At 49.6% G+C, this 22383-nt stretch overlaps 1 protein-coding gene across 2 annotated transcripts in view; it reads right to left on the bottom strand.

Annotated features, from left to right (window-relative positions):
* The window catches only part of rgs7bpa (regulator of G protein signaling 7 binding protein a), a 170030-nt gene that overhangs the window by 37117 nt on the left and 110530 nt on the right, over positions 1–22383 (bottom strand). For both annotated transcript variants that reach the window (XM_070862566.1, XM_070862565.1), the window contains exon 3: positions 8695–8825. In XM_070862566.1, coding sequence (XP_070718667.1) covers positions 8695–8825 — 131 coding nt within the window. The remainder of the gene's footprint in view (positions 1–8694; positions 8826–22383) is intronic.

Below are 22383 nucleotides of genomic sequence, written 5' to 3'. Positions count from 1 at the left end.
GGGAAAGCTGACCCCCTGCAAACCACCCCTTACATAATGGCGACCCAGATGGGACACTGGTACAAGGGACGTGATAAGAGAGAGACTGGTTTCAGGAAACGAAGCAAAATGGAAGAGGGGATTTCCCCGTATATGTTTAAGAGGGTAAATGTGGCTAAGGAGTGGCTACTCGATATATTGTATGCTGAACGTCCAGAAGATGCTGCAGCTCAATGGACTGAGAGCAAGGACCATAAAAAGTCGATAGAGGCGGCCATTTGGCTAATTTGCCTTCAGCAACAGATCCGGCTTCTCGATGAGGAGAATGAGAAATTAAAGGAAGTAAGTATTGAGACAGGCAGAAGAGAGGTCAAGCGCAAGGGCCACAGTCGGGGAAAGGCTGTGGACAGAGGTGGGACAGTTAAAGGAAATTAGAGAGCTCACTAAAGAAAGGCTCAAAACCCAATTGGACCTTTTACAGTGTCAGATTATTGAAGCCAAGAATAGCGAACGGGCATTGCGGGAAGAGAATTCCCGCCTCGCAAAGCAAGTTAAAGAGTACGGGGAGAGGGTGAGAGACATTCAAGTAGCCTATAAGATAGCCAGTGCCAGGGAATTTGAGGCAGGAGACCACGGCCCCTGCCAGCAGCAGATCCAAAGCTTGAACCTTGCTCTATCCCGGGCTAAAGGCATGGTGTGCCTGATAAACCCGGGTTTAGTCCAGGAACACCTGGTTGGGCAAGGTGAAACCTCTCAGTCACCGCCTGTAGCTCCCAGGAATGGCCCGGGGCAGCAGGGGTGTCAGCCAGAGTGCGGGGCAGGCAAGGATTGCGAACTACCAACAACGGCAGCCCCAAGTTTTAACTCAGCTTGGCAGCAGGGGAAGAGGGCGAGCCAATACAAGAAGGGCCGGAACCAGGGCCAATGCACCCGGTCCGGCAGCAGAAGTTTGGCCCTCCTGGTGCCAATGGGGCAGCAAGACCCCTAGAAAGCAACTTCGTAGTCCCCCACGACACCCAAAAACTGAGGGCTGTGATAGGCCACCTAAGTAAGCTCACCCAACAGGAGGATCCCTCGGTACACTTCCTGGAAGTGGAACACACAGAGGATATTAACGGGTGCGATGATTCAGAGCAGGCTAAGCTGTTGCTCTTCTCGCTAGACACCAAGCTGTGCCATTCCCTCTCTGCAGACAGCAGAAAGGGGCGAAACACATACGCTACAGTTAAGGAGGAGGTTCTAGAGGCCATGGGTATGAACGACGGGAGTCCTTTCTCCCGAGTGGAGAAAACAGTGCAGCTCGATGGGGAGACTCCACAGGCTTTCGCCGACAGGTTGTGGCTGGTCTATGAAAGGGCCTGCAGTGGGGTTCTTGCCCGGGCCCACCTGACCCCTAACGAGCTGGCTCACTGGCTCCGCAGCCTGGTGGCAAACAGCTTACCTGGAGTAAAGGCAAAAGCTCAGGTCTGGTTCGATCCAAGAGATCCCAGAACCACCGAGGAGACAGTGGTCAGACAGTTGGCACTGGCTTACCGGAACGGTAGAGGGACAGAGGAGCCCTCCTCTAAAGGGAGGGTCCATGAGATTAAACCCAGCCAAGGCAAGAGAGATTGGCATCAGGAAGGTGGAAACCCTCCCCACAAAGGGGACGAGTGTTTTGGGTGTGGGAAAAGTGGGCACTGGAGGAAGGACTGTAGGAACCCGTGGAAAGAGACTAAGGGAAGGGCCACTTCAGCCCCAGCCCGTAAGGCCGGGGCAGGAACACCCGACTCATATGAGACACTCGTAGCCGCCCTTCAGACGCTCATAAACGGACAGGAAGCAGTAGCTATTGCAACCGGTCCAGTAGCCGGTACGGTAAAACCCTCTGCTCCAACCCGCCCAGATGCATGACTAGAGCCAGCGCAGCTTGTGTACCTGTGTTCCCTAGAGTACGATGCCTGGAAGAGACCATGCATTACGATGGAGGTGAAGAAAGTTAAAGGGACCTACCTGCTAGATACTGGTGCTTCCAGCACCCTTGTATATGCAGATAACCCAGCTATCTCACCTCTATCGAACGGGGTCCCATACAGTCTAGTGGGGTTCACAGGCAATGAGCAAACTGGTTCGTTTTCCATCCCGCTCACCATTCAGTTAGGGACACTCAAAACCAAATGGAAGTGTGTCCTGATGAAATGGGAGCAGAAGGGAAAAGGGATCCTGGGAGCTGATTTTATCAATAGTCACCAGATCCTAGTGGATCTCAGGAACCACTGTCTATGGGGAGCCATAGTGACTGACAGGGAAGGTGAGGTGGCGGTGATCTCAGAAAAAGGGGCCAAGGGAACGTTGTGTACCGTGAAGCCAAAGGAGGGTTACAACTTGGAATTACTGGTCAGTAACACCCCAGTGGAGTACCAGGCATATGTATGGGCACACATTGCAGCATTCGCCACCCACAAACATGACTGTGGTAGGGTAACGGGGGTGGAAGTTAGTATAGAAAAGGACCCCATGACCCGACCACAAAAGCAATATAACTTCCCCAGGGAGGCAGAGGCAGACCTGACAACGGCGCTGGGATCACTGGTAGAGCAAGGGGTGTTAAGACCGATAGCTACGCATTAAGAAACCGGACAATTCATGGAGGGCCACCGTGGACTATCGAGTACTAAATAAGAATATCCCTGCCTGTGCACCCACTGTAGCAGCTGTAGTAGATCTCATAGGGAGTATTCCAGCATCTGCGACCACTTTCACGGTGCTGGATATTTCAAATGGGTTCTGGTCCATTCCTTTAAAACGGGAGGACCAGTACAAGTTCGCCTTTACCTTTAAGGGCCAACAATACACGTGGAACTGTCTTCCCCAAGGCTTCCACAATAGTCCCAGCATTTTTCACCAATGCATGGCGAACTGTTTAAAGGGCTTTAGCAGACCCCATCAGTTGGTGCAGTATGTGGATGACCTGCTCCTGTTCACCGATCAGGGGGAGGAGCATGGCCCACTGCTGGCTGAGCTGCTGGAGCTGCTAAAAGAAGAAGGGTTTAAAGTAAACCCCAAGAAGGCACAGATTGGCCAGAAGGAAGTCAAATTCCTGGGGCTGACTGTGCGCGCTGGGGAAAGGGCTATAGACAAGGCTAGAAGGGAGGCAGTGCAGGAGTTACCAGCCCCCAACATAGTGACAGGGGTAAGATCCTTTCTAGGGCTCATCAGGTACTGCAGAGACTTCATTGAGGATTATGCAGCCACCGCAGCCCCTCTGCTCAGGCTCCTACACAAGGGCGTAGAGTGGGACTGGGATGAGGGTTGCAAGGCAGCATTTAATCAGCTCAAGAAGGACTTGCAGACCGCACCAGCCTTGGGAGCGATAGATGTAGGAAAGGAGTTTTTCCTGGAGGTGGCAGCCAGCAGGGACAGTTTGGGCTCAGTGCTGCTTCAAGAGCGGCACGGCCAGCTGAGGCCGGTGGTTTACTCCTCCAGGATCCTCACAGATGTGGAGAAGGGGTACTCCAACTGTGAGAGACACCTCCTAGCCACACATTGGGCAGTGAAAAGATCCTTGATCTTCACGGGAGGGTTTCCTCTAACTCTCCTAACCCACCACACACCTACTCAGATGCTCCGAGATGGGAGGATTAAGGACGGGACGGTGAGCAGTGCCCGCATTGCTCGCTGGACCCTGCTCCTCTCCCAGATGGACCTCAGAGTAGAAGGGCCCCGCGAGCCAAGGCTCGCAGCCAACCTAATCTATCCAGGGAAAGCCCACAGGTGCGCCATAGAAGGGGTATGGGAGGTGAACATTGGCCTTTGGGCTGGGTTACACCCTACAGGCCGGGACATCTATGTGGACGGGTCCAGCACGGTATCTGCTGACGAACGACTCACTGGGTGCGGAGTCTATGACCCAAGGGCAGGTATTGCCCTGGCAATCAAGCTCCCCAGCACCATGAGCACCCAGCATGCTGAACTGTCGCCGTAATGTACGTGGTGACCCACCCCGAGGAATTCTCTACCCCGTACACGATTTGCTCGGACAGTATGTTCACCTGCAATTCATGTATGGAGTACCTGGCTATCTGGTCCCGTCGCGGATACACGTCCGCTGACGGGAGACCCCTGGCAATCATGCCCCTGCTGGAGAAAATCATGACAGCGGTGGGGGAAGAGGGAAAGGTCTACATACATAAGGTGAAGGCCCATTCAAAAACCAAACCCCGTGCAGAGGGAAACCAACAGGCTGACAAACTGGCCAAAGAAGGTGCCCGCATAGGAAAGTTCTGGGACCCCTATGATACCGGCCATATAGCAGCGGTCAAGAATCAGAACAGGGCAGCAGAGAGTACAGGGATAGCTTTGGCCCCGGACTTAAAAACAGTTCAGGCACAGGACCCAGTCCTGAAAGCTGTCCTGAACGCGCTAGCCAGAGGAGAGAGAGTAGAAGGTCCGTACGGCACAGCAGCCATTACCGTTAAGGAAGGCATGCTGTTTAAAGAGGGACAATGGGTCGTGCCACAGCAGCACCAGAGGGAATTCCTAAAACTGGCCCATGAGGGTCCAGGAGCAGGACACCCCGGGCCTGAGACCACCTGGCAACGGGTGGAACAGGCAGGATGGTGGCCGGGACTCAAGGGAGGATGTCCGCGAGTTCTGTGCGAACTGCCTGGTGTGTGGTGCGAACAACCCTGACCCCCAGAAAAGGAAGGTGTCCCTAGGACACGTCAGGAGGGTAGAGGGACCATGGCAGTCAATCCAAATTGACTATATCGGGCCCCTACCCACTGCCCAGGAAGGCTACAAATACTGCCTAGTCCTGGTGGACGTGTTCTCAAAATGGGTTGAAGCCTTCCCCTGCCAAACAGCCACCGCACTAGGGACAGCTAAGATTCTAGTGAGGGAAGTGTTCTCCCGGTGGGGACTCCCACAGTATGTGGAGTCGGACCAGGGGAGCCATTTCACCGGGCAGGTAATGCAGGCACCCCTTAAGGTGCTCGGCATTGAGGGGAAATGGCACGTTGCCCACAACCCACAGTCATCGGGTATTGTGGAGCGTTTAAACCGCACCATTAAAGAAAGGCTGCGGAAGGAAACGGGAGACTCACCCTAAAAGTGGGTGGAGGTCTTACCGTTGGTCCTAATGGGGATCCGAGCCAGCCAGTCAAAGAGCACCGGGTATTCCCCATACGAGCTCCTGACTGGCCGGATCATGCGGACCCCCACCCATGTCCTAGCCCCGGTGCTCCCAGAAGGTCAGCTCAGAGAGGTGAACCGGGACCGGTTTGTCAGGAACCTGTTTGAACACCTCAAACAGATTCACTGACAGGCTGCTAGTAACATGGGCAGACAGCATCAGGGGAACCGATTGCTGCTAGAACCCAGCAAACACCACGAATGGGAGATAGGGGACCAGGTCATGGTGAGGAACTATGCTCGGGTTGGGGTTTTTGAAGCATTATATATGGGGCCATACAGCGTTGTGGACAAGGCAAGCCCGATGGTCTATGCCATAAAGCTGCCCCGCCGTACTAAGTGGTTCCACATCAACCAGTGCAAGCTGTACAACCCAGGGTCAGCCAAGCACAGAGGGCAGCCGGGAGGGGTGAACCGTCCTCAGGACAGGGACCCTCCGACGGTGGAGGGCCCACAGGGAATGTGACAGTCTCAGAAACCGTGCCTGTAGGGGCGGTGAATTGCAGTACTGGAGGGGCTATCCCACCCATCGTTTGGTATTCAGATGCACCCCCAGTAACCCAAGCCCTGAGAAGGACCCTCCGTACACCACGGCCAAAGATACCATGGTCACCGGCATCTGAGCCTCAGCGATTCTACCCTAGGAGAAGGGCAGCCCGATAGGAAAGGCCGAAGGTCAGAAGAACAGAGGCCGCTCAGAGTAGGGACCCCCAGCCAGCCGCCTCCAGCGGTGAGGGACTCACAGGAGCAGTAGCAACGAGCTGCCCCAGAGACAAGGCCTCCAGCTCACCGGCTGCGGGGAAACCCTAGCACCCAGGCGGCTATCAGGCCGCACAAGGCATGGGCCTGACAGGGACTAACCAGGCCACCCGGAGACGGGTGGTGGTTGTACATAGCTCTAATTTTAGTTTAAGGCAGCTGACTGCACCATTTTACATTTTAAGGTTAAGTTTAGAATTGAGGTTAATGTTGCAGTCATGTTTAGGTGATTATTTTGAGTTTGTCTTGTGTGTCAGCCAGCCTGAGAGCAGTTCTCAAGGGCAGGATCCAGACATTACCGGTTGATGGACAAACCTCAGGAGACCAATTGATGTTGTTTAATTTTAATCTATGTTTTTTTTTTCCTTCTGTAATGTGGTTCTACGTTGCCTATATGCTGGTGAATATAATGTAACTGAAATGAAATGTAACTGTGCTGAAATGCAATTGTAGTGATTGAACCCCCTCCAAGCTGGGAGGGTATAAATGTAAAAAGTTTGTATCTGTAAAGGGAAAAGTGTGCATCTATGGTGATGTTGCATAAGTGTAATGCATTTTTGGTATTAGTTTAGCTAATTTACGGGGAAGGTTATCTCTTGGGAGTCAGGAACTTTGCTCACCTTGAAGAATGATACCATAAGTGATATGGTATCACAGGGGGGAATGTAGAATTTACCAATATCTCGCAAAGATTCCAGGTACCTTTCCCCTACAGAGGAGAAGAATCCCTTTCTGGGCTTTTAAAATGAGTTTAAAGGGGCAGATGAAGCCTGCGGGGGATAAAAGGGGATGCATTCATGGAGACCCCCCCCAGTGTTTGCACTCATAGGAAAGGGAATTCAAAATAGACCTAAATTATAGAAGCTTGAGATCCCCTAAACATCTATGGGAAGGAGCATATCAATTTTAAGATTCTACAATATTTTGGCTGCGAAAAAGAGTTACCAAATACAGGAGGTGGGGCCAATGTCTGAAGCAAATTCGTGCATTAAGGATCCCAGGCTATTCACCCCCTAAGAGATAATCGAATTACCCAATCAAGCACAATGGAAATCATGGTCAGAAAAACTGGACAATCCTAAAACAATGCAAAACCAGTGATAGCACATTCTCACACCCTAATCGAGTTACTACTGACAAAGGAGACATTTGAAAATCAATGGACAGAACAGTTTAAACAGAGCTCAAGAGATTTGATGGGAGATAACGGAGCCTTTTTTTGGGGGATATATTTATCCCCCAGTTTTACAAGGAAAGACTAGCAGAACACAGAAACTAGCAGAACACAGAAACTAGCAGAACACAGAAGAGAAGCAGAACACAGACTAGCAGAACAGAAAACTAGCAGAACACAGGAGAGAAGCAGAACACAGACTAGCAGAACACAGAACGAACAGAACACAGACTCGAAAGGAACAGACAGACAGATACAAGCAGCCGGAGTGAAGAAATGGAGTCGTGAAGGAACCTACAAGAAATCGTCAAGGACCGACTGAGCACGAGGCCCACGAAATGGAAGGGTGTCAGCAACCAAATTGACAAACCCGGGCTACCACAACCAGCGAAACGACCAACCAAAACCAACTCAGCAAAAACCGAAGAATCGACATTTATTTCCACTCTACAATCTACTTCTGAATGGCCAACGGGTGAGAAATTACCTAAAAGGACTAACTAAAACTAAAGAAAGTGGGTACTTATCCCATACATCCAAAACGCAACTTACCGCATCAACGGACGCACCCCAACTGAAGGTTACGCAGTCCGAAGTCCTCTCCTCCGTCCGGGGTGCGGCTCGCCTAGAAGGCCAAGTGCAGTGAACTCCGAAACCGTGATTCACAGGCAACTGTCTAAAGAGATTGGTGAGCATAGCCCCTGAACCCTCAGAGCTATAACTTAGTTAGTTAGGGGAATTGGGAGGGGGGAGGCTGGGATAATTTGTGTAAATGTGTCTGCATTCTCCTCTTTACCCCATTTAGAGTTTAAGCTGTATTCTTTTCCCCACAGGCTGTAATTTGACATTTTATTCAATGTGTTGTACCCTTCAGTGTGTATTGGTTTGTGTGTGTTATTAAAGGTGTGCCTTTTACTTTTTTTTAAGCACAATAAAGCCATACCTGCTTCCTACCTTGAAACCGATTGTCTGTCACAGTCCCTTCATAATTCCAGTGTCTAGAACCAAAGGTGTGGGAGCGATTCGGAACCGCTCATATAAGGTCAGAAGGGAAAGCTGACCCCCTGCAAACCACCCCTTACTGTTGCAAATTCTAATTCTGCTTCCTCAATTCAGAATTCGATATGATTTATGAGTAAATGTGAAGGTCCCCAAAATGGACCCTTGTGGAACATCACTCACACACCTTTGTATTTTCAGAAACTTCCTTTTACACCCAGCCTTTGCAACATGAGACACAATTTTATAGCCAGATAACTGCTCAAGAGCTCTCGCCTTTTTACTGTTCATAAACTCCGCGTTAGGAGGCACAGAGAAGCAAAACAGGGTGGTTCCACTTTTCAGTACCTGCTCATATGTATGCAGCTTATTACTTTGGTGCTTTCCCCATTCCTCCATCCCCCCTGCGCTCCCCCTCCCCCCATCTTTCTATCACCTCCAATAGCTCTGTTGAGGTTAGGATTTTGTATGTAGATAATTGCATAATCCAACCAGCTTAAAGATCCACATCTCTGAGTGACCACATTGTTTACACCAGGAATTTCCACTCTTGCTGTATTATAGATCCTAATGACAAGTAGACTTTAATAAAATACTGAAAGCGATAATACCTTTCCGATGAAGCTGAAGGGATCCTAATAGACAGATTGATTTCAGCATCTCTGTTGTGTACATCTCCAGACAGCACTGGAGCTGGATGTAAAGCCTGCAGATTTCTGGATGGATTTCTCCATCTTCAGCACTGTAACACATAACATTAACAGTACACATCTTGAATACATTTTAAATGCAAAAAATATGCATTGCATTTGAAAGAGTATTAATGAAAAAAAGGATGTCTGTTGTGCTTCCCATTCTTAAAAATAATTACATATTTAAAAATATTCTTTTGAATGTTACTTCATAACCATCTCCTACTGATGTAGTTTTACTCCACCTCAAAAATAGGCAAATAATAACCTTTCAAAATCTGCTTTCAATGAGATATAATTTGCCAATTTTACAACAGTAATTTAAGGAATAAAACAATCTTTTACGCCACAGACTTCTTCTCCCCTTTGTTTTATAACAAAAAATATGAATTTATTGCACAATAAACATCATTTATTGAATAAATGTCAAATAAAGGAAAGTTGCTGACTACAATAATATATTTTCTGCTTTCAGTCTGTGGATAATACTTAAAATGTAAAAATTATAAATACTACTCTTGGATATCTTTTGAGTTCAGACTGTCTAAGCACACCCGTCAGAGCGTTGGCCATTGGAAAGTAAAATTGGCAGCGTGTAAAATGAGCAGACCTGATCCGATCCTGTTATTAACCTCAGCTGCCTGGCGGGAAACTATTAGGGACTGACTATTTGGACTGCACTTTTTCTGTGGTTCTGAACCTGCGTCCTCTCGAGACTCCGCCCCTCATGCCTCCTGCCCAAAATTGGAACCGGAAGTGAGGCCCCGGACCGGAAGTGAGACCCTACAATCAGTCCGACCACATTGTTGCTCCACAGGTTGTTCGATCAGGCCTGCTGCTCCGCCGCGGGCCTGCCATTCCTTCATGGGCCTGCTGCTCCGCCGCGGGCCTGCTGCTTCGACGACCACCGACCGGGAGAGAGAGAGAGAGAGAGCGAGTGAGCGAGCTTGGGGGGGGTCGAGGGGGCGCGGGGGTAGAGAGAGAGAGAGTGAGCCTGGGGTGAGGGGGGTGGAAGAGAGAGAGTGCGTGAGCCTGGTGGGGTGGGGGGTGGGGAAGGAGAGTGCGAGCTTGGAGGCGGGGGGGGAGAGAGTGTCATTGTCATTGTAATCCATGTATAAACTGACCTAAGTTGTACACCGTTAAACCACGCGAGCATGGCCACGAGCAGCACAGACGAGAGGTACTGTGTTGGTGATGATTGGGTTGATTTTATTGAGAGACTACAGCAAAGTTTCGTCACTAAGGAATGGCTGGGACAGGATTCGGCCGACAAACGCAGGGCTCATCTCCTGACGGTTTGTGGATCCAGAACGTACTCCCTAATGAAGGACCTTCTAGCACCAGAGAAGCCGGCGGACAAGACTTTTAAAGAGCTCAGTAAGTTGATCGGGGAACACTTTAAACCGGCGAGCAGCATGCGCATGGCGAGGCACCGGTTTTACACGCACCGGCGGTGAGAAGGGCAAAGCGTTCCAGACTTCGTGGCAGACCTCCGGCGAATGGCGAGCCTATGTAAGTTCCCAAATGGATGCAGAGCGGAGATGCTGTGAGATTTTTTTTATTGAGGGCATCAGGCACGCTGGGGTTTTCAAGAAACTGATTGAGACCAAAGACTTGACCCTGGAAAAGGTGGCTTTGATGGCCCAGACATTTATCTCAGGGGAGGAAGGGACCAGAATGATGTTTGACAAAAAATCTTGGTTTAAATGCAGCAAATGGACAGGGAGTCAACATTGTTAACACGGCACACAGTTCTCCAGGCAAACAGGGGCAATCGGACATGCCCCAGCATGTAGTCGAACCCAAAGGGGGAATTCAACAGAGACAATGGCTAGCTGAACGGCGATTCATGCCATCGCAAGGGACAATGCGGCCAGTAATGGGGCCATCAACACCTGTCAATGGTACATTTAAGGATAGTTACAGAGACAGTCAGAGAGGATCGACTGGTAATGGACCTTTTGTTTCTAACAACGGCTCATGTTGGAGGTGTGGAGGCAAACACACAGCCAGAGCTTGCAGGTATCAGCAATATACCTGCAGAAATTGCAGCATCAGTGGTCACTTGGCGCGTTTGTGCAGGAAGCCTGCAGCCAGGTTGATGTACGAGGAGGACGGGCCCGACGTAAGCCCGATGAGGCCAAATGGACACTGGGGGAAACCGCTGGAAGCTGAAGTTCAGCGAGTTCATGTGGAGCACATATACAGTTCATACACCAGGACACCACCGATAATGATGAAAGTGCTCCTCAATGGCATCCCAGTATCAATAGAGCTAGACACAGGGGCCAGGCAGTCCCTGATGAGTATCAAACAGTTCGACAAGTTGTGGGCGTGGTCCCGCACTGCTGGGGAGGAGCTGGCTTGCTGTCATGAACTGGAAATGGGGCGATGTCAATGCAATTTCTTCTGTGGAGCGAATATCATGCTCAGAGGTCCTGGACAAATTTGACTCACTATTTCAACGCGGCATTGGCACTTTCATGGGGACCAAGGTAGTGATTCACATAAACCTGGATGCCAGGCCAGTACACCACAAGGCCAGAGTGGTGCCGTACGTGATGCGGGAAAAGATAGAAGGCGAATTGGACCACCTGCTGAGGGAAGGCATCATCTCGCCAGTCGAATTCAGTGACTGGGCGAGCCCAATTGTGCCAGTGCTCAAGGCGGATGGGTCGATCAGGTCATGTGGTGATTACAAGGCCACCATCAATCGTGTGTCATTCCAAGACCAGTACCCGCTACCGAGAGCGGAGGACCTCTTTGCGACGCTATCCGGAGGCAAACTTTTTTCAAAATTGGACCTGACCTCAGCTTACATGACCCAGGAGCTGGTGAGTGAGTCGAAGAACCTGACCACCATCACGACACACAAGTGGTTGTTTGAGTACAACAGATGTCCGTTCGGGATTCGCTCGGCCGCCACGATCTTTCAACGAAACATGGAAAGATTCCTCAAGTCGATTCCAAGGACAGTGGTTCCAAGATGCCATCCTCATCACGGGTTACGATACTGAAGAACACCTCCACAATCTGGAGGAGGTGCTACGCAGACTGGACCGGGTAGGTCTGCGACTGAAAAAGGCGAAGTTCGTCTTCCTAGCTCCAGAGGTAGAATTCCAGGGGATGAGGATAGCAGCAGATGGAATCAGACCTACTGCGTCCAAAACGGAAACGATCCAGAGAGCACCCAGACCCCGTAACACGACGGAGCTGCATTCGTTCCTGGGGCTCCTGAACTATTTTGGTAACTTTCTTCCCAAATTGAGCACGCTGTTAGAGCCTCTACACATGTTCCTATGCAAAGGTCATGAATGGGTCTGAGGGGACAGCCATGAAAGGGCTTTTGATAGAGCATGCAATTTGTTAAGCTCCAACAATCTGTTAACGCTATATGACCCATGTAAGAAACTTGTTTTAACGTGTGATGCATCGTCCTATGGGGTCGGGTGTGTGTTGCAGCATGTGAATGCCAAGGGTCAGTTACAGCTGGTAGCTTATGACTCCAGAAGTCTGTCCCAGGCAGAAAGGGGCTATGGGATGGGAGAAAAGGAAGCGCTTACATGTGTATATGCAGTAAAAAAAAATGCACCAGTACCTGTTTGGCAGGAAATTTGAGCTGGAGACAGATCACAAACTCCTTACGTCCCTTCTGGCCGACAACAAGGCCATAAATGCAAATGCATCGGCTCGCATACAGAGGTGGGCACTCAGAGCCGCCTATGACGACACAATTCGGCACAGAAAACTGCGCCGATGCACTCAGCAGGCTCCCACGAGCCACCGCCGAGGGGGCAACCGATCATGCTGCTGAGATGGTCATGACTGTTGAAGCTTTCGAAAGTGAAGGCTCACCCGTGACAGCCCGTCAGATCAAAGTCTGGACTAATAGAGACCCGCTACTATCTTTAGTCAAGAAATGTGTCCTGAATGGGGACTGGGCAGCCTCGTACGGGGCATGCCCTGAGGAATTTAAACCATTTCACAGGCGCAAGGATGAACTCTCGATTCAGGCCGATTGACTACTATGGGGGAACCGAGTAGTCATGCCCCACATGGACAGAGAGGCATTCATTGGAGAACTCCACAGGGAGTACTCGGGAATTGTCATGATGAAGGCAATTGCCAGGTCACACGTTTGGTGGCCAGCGATAGATGCAGACCTGGAACTTTGTGTTCGCAGGTGTAACACGTGTGTCCAGCTGGGGCAATGCGCCCAGGGAAGCCCCCCTTAACCCCTGGTCCTGGCCCGCCAAGCCATGGTCACGCATCCATGTGGACTACACAGGTCCCTTCATGGGAAAAATGTTTTTGGTTGTAGTAGATGCCTACTCCAAATGGATTGAGTGTGACATTCTCAATTCAAGCATATCCTCTGCCACAGTAGAAAGTCTACAGGCAATGTTCGCCGCCCATGCTCTACCGGACGTCTTGGTCAGCGACAATGGCCCGTGCTTTACAAGCATTGAGTTCCAGGACTTCATGGCAGGAAATGGTATCAATCATGTCAGAACGGCACCGTTCAAGCTGGCCTTAAACGGCTAGGCGGAACGAGCAGTGCAGATAATCAAACAGGGGATACTCAGAATCCAAGGGGGTTCCCTACAAAGCCGCTTATCACGCCTCCCGTTGTCCAATAGATCCCGACCACACTCGCTCACAGGGGTTCCTCCGCAGAGCCGCTCATGAAAATGACGCTCAAAACCAGGTTATCCCTTATACACCCCACCATGAAAGAAATTGTTGAGAGCAGGCGCTGGTCACAATGTGACTACCATGATGGGAATGCGAGGACATGATGTATTGATGTCAATGACTCTCTCTTTGTCCTCAACTACGCTGCTGGGCCCAAATGGCTCGCAGGCACTGTGATTGCCAAAGAGGGGAATAGGATTCTGGTAGTTAAACTTACCAATGGACAAATCTGCCGCAAACACGTGGATCAAACTAAAAGGAGGTTCAGCAACCCCATAGAAGAAGCAGAGGAAGAACACGATGTAGAGTTCACTCCTCCACAGGTGAACGAACATCGGAACTAAGCGGAGGAGAGCCCAGTCACTGTGGGCAGTCTGGACAGGCCTGAGGCACTGCAAACAGCAGACACTCAGGCCAGCGCCCAACAACCGAAGCCCCAACTCAGGCGCTCTACAAGGGAGCATAAACCACCAGAGAGACTTAACCTGTGATCCCAATAAGACTTTGGGGGGGAGGTGATGTCATGTATTCAACTGTCATTGTAATCCATGTATAAACTGACCTAAGTGGTGCACTGTGAGAACAATGACCACTAGGTGGTGAACTTGTGGGAGACACTCCTAACCTGGACTTTCAGGTGTAAAAGGGGAAGCTCCACCCACCTTCATCACTTCAGTGCTGGAATAAAGGTTACTGGTCACAGAGTGACCTTCTCTCAAGTATGAGCCTTGTGTGCATTTGTACTGTATAGTACATATCAGAGAGTGAGCTTGGGGATGGTGGGGGCCGGGGGAGAGAGAGAGAGGGAGATAGAGAGCTAGGGAGGTGGGGGGAGAGCGAGCTTTGGGGGAGGAGAGAGAGAGAGAGACTGTGGGGGAAAGAGATAGAGCGATTCGGGAGGAGGAGAGAGAGAGAGAGCTTCAGGAGAGAGAGACTGCGGGGGGGGGGGGGGGCGGGAGAGAGAGAGAGCTTGGGAGGGGAGAGAGAGCTTGGGGGGGGGGGCGAGAGAGAGAGAGACAGCCTGCGGCGGAGAGGGGGTGGGGTTGGAGAGAGAACCTGATGGGGGGGCGGCGGTGGAGAGGGAGAGCTTGCAGGGGAGAGAGGGAGAGAGAGCTCCGGGGGGGCAAAGCTTGGGGGAGAGAAAGAGAGAGAGCTAGCGGGGGGCGGGGGGTGTGGGACAGAGCCTGGGTCGCGGGGGGGGAAGAGAGAGAGAGCTTGGGGCGGGGGGGAGGGAGAGAGATCCAGTGGGGGTGGGGTGGGGGAGAGAGAGAGCTTGGGGAGGGGGAGAGAGAGAGCGTGGGGGGGGGGGTGAGGGGGGAGAGAGCTTGGGGGGGGGCAGAGCCTGGGGGCGGGGGGAAGAGAGAGAGCTTGGGGTGGGAGGTAGAGAGAGAAAGCTTGGGGTGGGGGGGGAGAGAGAGCCGGGGTGTGTAAGTGGGAGAGAGGGAGTGAGCTTGGGGGTGGGGGGGGGGGGAGTTTGAGAGCTTTGGGGGGAGGGTGAGAGAGAGCCTGGGGGGTGGGAGAGAGAGAGCTTGGTGGGGAGCAGAGAGAGCTTTGTCAGGGGTGGAAGAGCTTGGGCAGGATAGAGAGAGGGCTTGCTGGGGGAGAGAGCTGGCGGAGTGAGAGCTTGGGGGGGGCGGAGAGGGAACTTGTGTGGCGGGGTGGGGGGGAAGAGAGAAAGAGAGCTGGGAGGTTTGTAGAGAGAGAGCTGGGCGGCGGGGGGGGGGGAGGCGGGGTGGTTTCGGTGGGGAGAGAGGTTCTTCCAACCCCCTTTATACCCACACCCGATTTCTCAGAAAGCTCGGTGCATGTGTTACAAATGATATCGTTGGAGTGGATGAAATCCAGAAGTCACGACACTCACTTTTCACTTCATACCCAATAAACCTGTTAGCAATCTGTGCACAATGTCCCATCTTTGGGGGGACGGGTGTGGAGAAGGTCATGCACTTGCGCTTGGGTAAGGGACTTCGGCTGTGGGAGACAGCACTTGCGCTGGTGTAGTGGACTTCGGCTGGAACTTGTTGGCTTTTGGGGAGATCTATCCTCTGTGGCTTCTGAAGTCAAAATGGATCGAGTTACAATTTGCAGTCAGTCAGAACTTGGGCTGGGCAGTTCCAATTACAAACTTCAGGGTGTGGCTTATCTTCCAAGGGGACTAATCAGCAATAGGTCAAGTTACATTGAGAGTCAAACACACACAAGGCGGCCATTTTGGCAGTACAAATAGACGCATCCTTAAAATTAACCTCTTTTCGCCTTCAGCAAGTTTGGGATGTGATAATTGCTCAGCTGAAGAGTCAGTTCGAATGCATCTACAACAATGATATTGAGATACTCGATTAACTGGCTAAAGAGGCACTTCAGAAATATAAATGGGAAATAGTGACATTCCTTGTGAAGTTCTCTCTGTAAGACAAAGGTCAATTCAATAACAAACACATGGTACAACAGACGGCAATCACGTGAATGGTGAAAGGTGAAGAGTTTGAAGCTGCCATATATGAGTATCAGGTGTCAGACACATTTGATTGAGTACCTTTACTAATGCAGTTAGTTCAAATTTATCCAGTTATTTGTTGAAATTGCACTACTTGTGAAACCAATGAAGATCGCTAAGAAGTATTAAAGTAGATTAAAAAGAGGAATCAAGAAAGATGCAGGAGAGAAAGATTACTAATTACTTCAGCATTATGCACACATACAACTGCCATACAATTGACAATGTCAATGCAATGAGTCAGCTATTAGAAGTTTAGCTACAGACCAATTATAACAGCCTTCCGGACTCAACATTGAGTTCAACAATTTCAGATCATAATCAGAGCTCCCATTTTTTCAGATGGCAGCTGTTGGTGATGATTCTGCTATTCCCATTTACACCTCCTCTAGACCCATCTTTTGTTTTTTTACTTTTTCATTATTCATTCTTGGGATGTGGGCATCGCTGGCAAGGCCAACATTTATTGCCCATCCTCAACAGCCCTTGAGAAGGTGGTGAGCTGCATTCTTGAATTGCTGTAGTCCTTGTGGTCAAGGTACTCCCACAGCATTGTTAGGGAGGGATTTCCAGGATTTTGACCTAGCGATGATGAAGGAACAGTGATATATTTCCAAGTCAGGATGGTGTGTGACTTGGAGGGGAACTTAGAGTTGATGGTGTTCCCATGCACCTGTTGCTCTTGTTCTTCTAGGTGGTAGCAGTCACAACTTTGAGAGATGCTGTCGAAGAAGCCCTGGCAAGTTGTTGCAGGGCATCTTGTGGTTGCAGGTACACACTGCAGCCACAGTGTCCCGGTGGTGCAAGGATTGAATGTATAAGGTGGTGGATGGGGTGCCAATCAAGCAGGCTGCACTCAAGAGTTTCTTGAGTGTTGTTGAAGCTACACTCATCCAGGCAAGTGGAGAGTATCACACTCCTGACTTGTGCCTTGTAGAGGTTGGAAAAGCTTTGAGGAGTCAGGAGGTGAAAAACTCATCACAGGATACCCAGCCTCTGACCTGCTCTTGTAGCCACAGTATTTATGTGGCTGGTCCAATTAAGTTTCTGGTCAATGGTGACCCCCAGGATGTTGATGGTGGGGGATTTGGCGATGGTAATGCCGTTAAATGTCATGGGGAGGTGGTTAGGCTCTCGCTTGTTGGAGATAGTCATTGCCTGGCACTTGTGTGACATAAATGTTACTTGCCATTTATCAGTTCAAGCCTGAATGTCGTCCAGGGATTGCTGCATGTGGACATGGACTGCTTCATTAAATGAGGAGTTCCGAATGGAACAGACACTGTGCAATCATCAGCGACTATCCGCACTTTTAACCTTATGATGGAGGAATGGTCATTGATGAAGCAGTTGAAGATGGTTGGGCCTAGGGATCTGACCTGAGGAACTCCTGCAGCAATGTCCTGGGGTTGAGATGATTGGCCTCCAACATCCACAATGATCTTCCTTTGTGCTAGGTGTCACTTCAGCCAATGGAGAGTTTTCCCCCTGATTCCCATTGACTTCAGTTTTACTAGGGCTCCTTGATGCCACACTCAATCAAATGCTGCCTTCAAGGGCAGTCATCTCACCTCACCTTTGGAATTAAGCAATGTTGTCCATGTTTGAACCAAGGCTGTAATGACATCTAGAGCTGAGTGATCCTGGCGGAACCAAAACTGAGCATCGGTGAGCAGGTTATTGGTAAGTCCCGCTTGATAGCATAGTCGATGACACCACTTTGCTGCTGATTGAGAGTAGACTGATGGGGCAGTAATTGGCCAGATTGGATTTGTCCTGTTTTTCATGGACAGGACATACCTGAGCAGTTTTCCACATTGTTGTACAGATCCCAGTGTTGTAGCTGTACTGGAACAGCTTGGCTAGAGGCACGGCTAGTTCCAGAGCCCAAGTCTTCAGCACGACAGCCGGGATATTGTCAGGGCCCACAGCCTTTGCTGTATCCAGTGCGCTTAGCCATTTCTTGATAGCACATGGAGTGAATCGAACTGGCTGAAAACTGGTTTCTGTGATGGTGGAAACCTCAGGAGGAGGCCATGATGGATCATCCACTTGACACTTCTGACTAGCGATGGTCTTTTGCACTCGCATGCTGGACATTGCCATCATTGAGGATGGGGATATTCATGGAACATCCTCCTCCCATTAGTTGTTTAATTGTCCACAACCATTTACGACTGGATGTAGCAGGACTGCAGAGCTTTGATCCTATCTGTTGGTTGTGAGATCACTTAGCTGTGTCTATAGCAGTCTGCATCTATTTTTTAGCATGTGTGTAGTCCTGTGTTGCCGCTTCCCCAGGTTGGAACCTCATTTTTAGGTATGCCTGTGCAGCTCCTGGCATGCTCTTCTGCACTCCTGATTGAACCATGGTGGTCTGGTAATGGTAGAGTGAGGGATATGCCAGGCCATGAGGTTACAGATTGTGGTGGAATACAATTCTACTGCTGCTGATGGCTCACACCGCCTCATTGATGCTCAGTTTTGGGCTGTTAGATCTGTTCCGAATTTATTACAGTTAGCATGGTGGTAGTGCCACATAACGTGATGGCGGGTGTCCTCATTGTGAAGACGGGACTTCATCTCCACAAGCATTGTGCGGTGCTCCCTGCTACCAATACTGTCACTGCTGAGGACAAGGTCAAGTAGGTTTTTCCCTCGTGTTGGTTTTCTTACCACCTGTCGCAGGCCCAGTCTGGCAGCTATGTCCTTCAGGACTCGGCCAACTCGTTAAGTAGTGGTGCTACCGAGCCATTCTTGGTGATGGACATTGATGTCCTCCACCCAGAGTACATTCTGCGCCCTTGCTACCCTCAGTGCTTCTTCCAAGTACTTGTCCTATTACCATCTCCCTTAGCTTTGCACTGTCATCTCTTTTCTCAATTAATCTCTCCTGCCTTCCACCCTATCACAGACCTTGCCTTTTATTTCTTCTGCCCTTTCTCTGCCCCTGCACTTGCTTAAAACGCATTACATATCTAACTTTTTCCAGTTCTGACAAAAGGTCATCGACCTGAAACGTTAACTCTGTTTCTCTCTCGACAGATGCTGCCTGATCTGCTGAGTATTTCCAGAATTTTGTGTTTTTATTTTATATCTTTTCATTCCTGTCTTATCCTAGTGAACTTATGTTACATCTTTTCAATGGGTGCATTGTGTTTATTGTAATGAGGTACCCAAAACTTCACACTCTACTACTACTGTGGCCTAACCAATCTCTTGTTCAGATTCAGCATTGCTTGTTTTTTATGCTCCCATATGCAACCAAAAATTGAACTTGCCCTTCTTATGCCTTTCTCTTTAGCAATCCTGCTCTTATGCATTGTGTATCAGCATCTTTAGATCTCTCACTCCATTGAGAATGTTGTTGTTGAGGATGTACTGCTGTTCTCTGTTACTTTTCCCAAAATGTATTACTTCGCATTCATCTACATTGAACTGCATTTGTTACTTGACCTGACATGTTTGCATCTACCTGCATCTCCTGCATTCTTCCTCACAGTCCAACATGCCCCTAATTCAGATTGTCAGTAAATTTTAATATTATTCCTTCTATGCCATGTCTAAATTATTTATGTACCTGAAGAATAGGAGAAGTCCCAGAACAGATCTCTGTGGCCCACAGTTGTGTATGCACAAATAACTGACAAACTGAGCCAGTACTAATGTAACTTAACTTAACTGTGCTTTTATACAACCCAAAATGATGTCTCAAACTGGCATGAACCAAAATGAATACAGCAACTGTGAATAGCTCCCACAGGGTCCCAATGCCCATCCTGTGAGAGTTCGTGCAACAACCAAACAGAGTATGAACACAACATATTGTCCCTCTTTTTAAAACCATTATGTACAGACAAAGTCCTTGAGATAGCCAGGTCATGTTCTGATACGCTGAGACCGGTGTGGAGCTTGCGGTGTTTGATCGAGGTTTTTGGTTGGGAAACAGAACTGTGCCTCTGTTCCATCTTGCTGGTCTGTTGGCCTGTGAGTTGGGATCAGTCTACAAGCGTTCCATCGAGATCGATCATTGAGTTCGTAGGTATGAGGGCTGAACTTTCGCCTGATCTGTTTTGGAGGCAAAAGTGAAGATGCGAGCTTATGACTCCGGTTTGGGCGCTTTACTCTGACCCAATCTCCATTCTTTAGTTGGGGCTTTTGAGCGTGTCGTTTTGTGTCAGTGTATGACTTCACTTTTCGTTGGCGTTCCGAAATCTGGCATGCGAGTGTGGTTGTCTTCGCGCTAGGTTTGACTGGGGGTTTGAGAATGTCCAGTAGCCAGCAAAGATTCCACCCAATCATGAGCTCAGTGGGTGTCTTCACTGTTAGCGAGTACTTTGTCAAACGATATGTGTGGAGAATGGTTTGAACCGCTTCGTCGAATGTTTAGCCTGCTGCGAGGTTGGCTTTCAAACCCTCTTTGATGACACGGTTAAAATGCTCAACACCTCTGTTGCTTTGAGGATTGTACCAAGCAGTAAGGCAATGACGGGTGAGGAAATCCGCGAACTGGTCGGACACAAACTGTTGTCCATTGTCAGTGATTATGAACTCGGAGGCCCAACTTCGTGAACATACGCTGCAGAATAGTGACAATCGTTGATGAGGCCACTGAACTTGTTGTAGCGATTTTTGGCCATTTGGAATGCAGGTCATGTACTACAACAAGGAGCTGTGGAGCTGCTTCAACTAGACCGGAAGATATCCAACTGAAATTGTTGCCATGGTCTTTGAGGGCATGGAATGGGCTTCATTGTGCTGGTTGGATGTTTGTGGCCTTTTCGCTCAGACTGCATGCTTTGTAGTGTGAGACAAACTCCTCAATGTGTCAATTCCAGGCCACCATACTGAATCGCGAAATCTCTGCTTCATGCAGACAATGCCAGGGTGTCCATCGTGTGCCAATGAGAGAAGGCGCTTGGGAATTACTACTCTATCACAATGAGCTGGGTAGCCATCATTCCAAACAGAAAATTCATCGCAAAGTCTGTGAAATGTTTTCAGCTCTTCCGGAATTTGCTTAGGCCACTCCGTGCTGGAGCGTAGCATCACTCCGTGATTCGGTTTTGAGTTCGTCACAAGAGACAAGGTTTCTGATGGACTGAGTGATGATTGACGTGACATATAAGTCATCATCTGTGAACAAATCAGTACCAGGGTCCGAAAGAGATGTCAAGCGGCTGAGCATGTCAGCTACTTGGTTGCGACTGCCATCGGCTAATAGTGGTCTGTGCCCAGATCCAGTTGTAGCGAGTAGCGTAGTTAGCGCTTGGTGATCCGTATGGAGGGTAAATTTCCTGCCATAGTGGTAGATGTGCCAGCGTTCACATGCGTAGATGCAAGCGAGTACTTTGTATTCCCTTATAGAGTATTTATATTCTGCAGACGAGAGCGTGCGAGAAGCGACGGCGACTGGGTGTTCCAGGCCGTCAATCCATTGCGCGAGCACAGCCCAAGATAGTGCCTGATGCATCCGCGGTGACATACATAGTGGCATTCAGATCAAAGATCGCCTTCATCAGTATAACTTTGATGTGCAGTACATCGCTGGCAGTCGCAACCATGTAGTTCACACGCTCAGCCGCTTGACACCTGTTTCGGACTCTGTTACTGATTTGTTCACAGATGACGACACATATGTCATGTCAATCATCACTCAGTCCATCAGGAGGGGATGTGATTTTCTCCTTAAATGTGGTGAATGCCTGAGCCTGGGAATCAGTCCATTCCTAAGGGACGTCCTTGTGCAGCAACTTGTGAAGTGGTTTGGCAATGTGCGCGTAGTGCGGGACGAACTTCAGATAGATTTTCAACTGCCGAGGAATGATGAAAGTTCTTTGACATTGATAGCTTCCTGCATTCGCTGGATCACGTCAATGTTGTCAATCATCGGCTTGACACCTTGTGCTGTGACTCTGTAGCCCAAAAAGTTTATTTCTCCAGCAGCGAATGTACACTTATCGGCATTAAGTGTAATGTTATGTGTAGCAACCCTAGCCATAACTGCATGAAGTCGCTGGTCATGTTCTTCCATTGTCCATCCATGGACGACGATATTGTCAAGCAGATTGAGGGCTCCCTCTATGCCTGCTAGCATAGTAGTGACAAACTTCTGGAATGCACTTGGTGCAGAAGATAGTCTGTAGGGCATGCGCCGATACTGACACAGACTATCAGGCATCGTGAATGCAATGAGTGGTTTGCTGTCCTCCGCTACGGGTATTTGCAAGTAACTGTGGCGCGTGTCGCATTTTGTAAAAACTATTGAGCCGTGGAATTCTGAAGACAGTTCGTCGATGGTTGGAAGAGGGTACTTGTCGGGGAATATGGCCTTGTTGACCTCTTTCAGGTCGATGCATAGGCGGATCTTCCCATTTTTAGGCCAAGCAATGACTAAGTTCGAGATCCAGGGTGAA

This window comes from Pristiophorus japonicus, chromosome 2, assembly GCF_044704955.1.
Source record: "Pristiophorus japonicus isolate sPriJap1 chromosome 2, sPriJap1.hap1, whole genome shotgun sequence".
Taxonomy (NCBI): Eukaryota; Metazoa; Chordata; class Chondrichthyes; family Pristiophoridae; genus Pristiophorus; species Pristiophorus japonicus.
The sequence above is the reverse complement of the archived record's forward strand: the minus strand, read 5'-3'. Positions and strand labels throughout refer to the sequence as shown.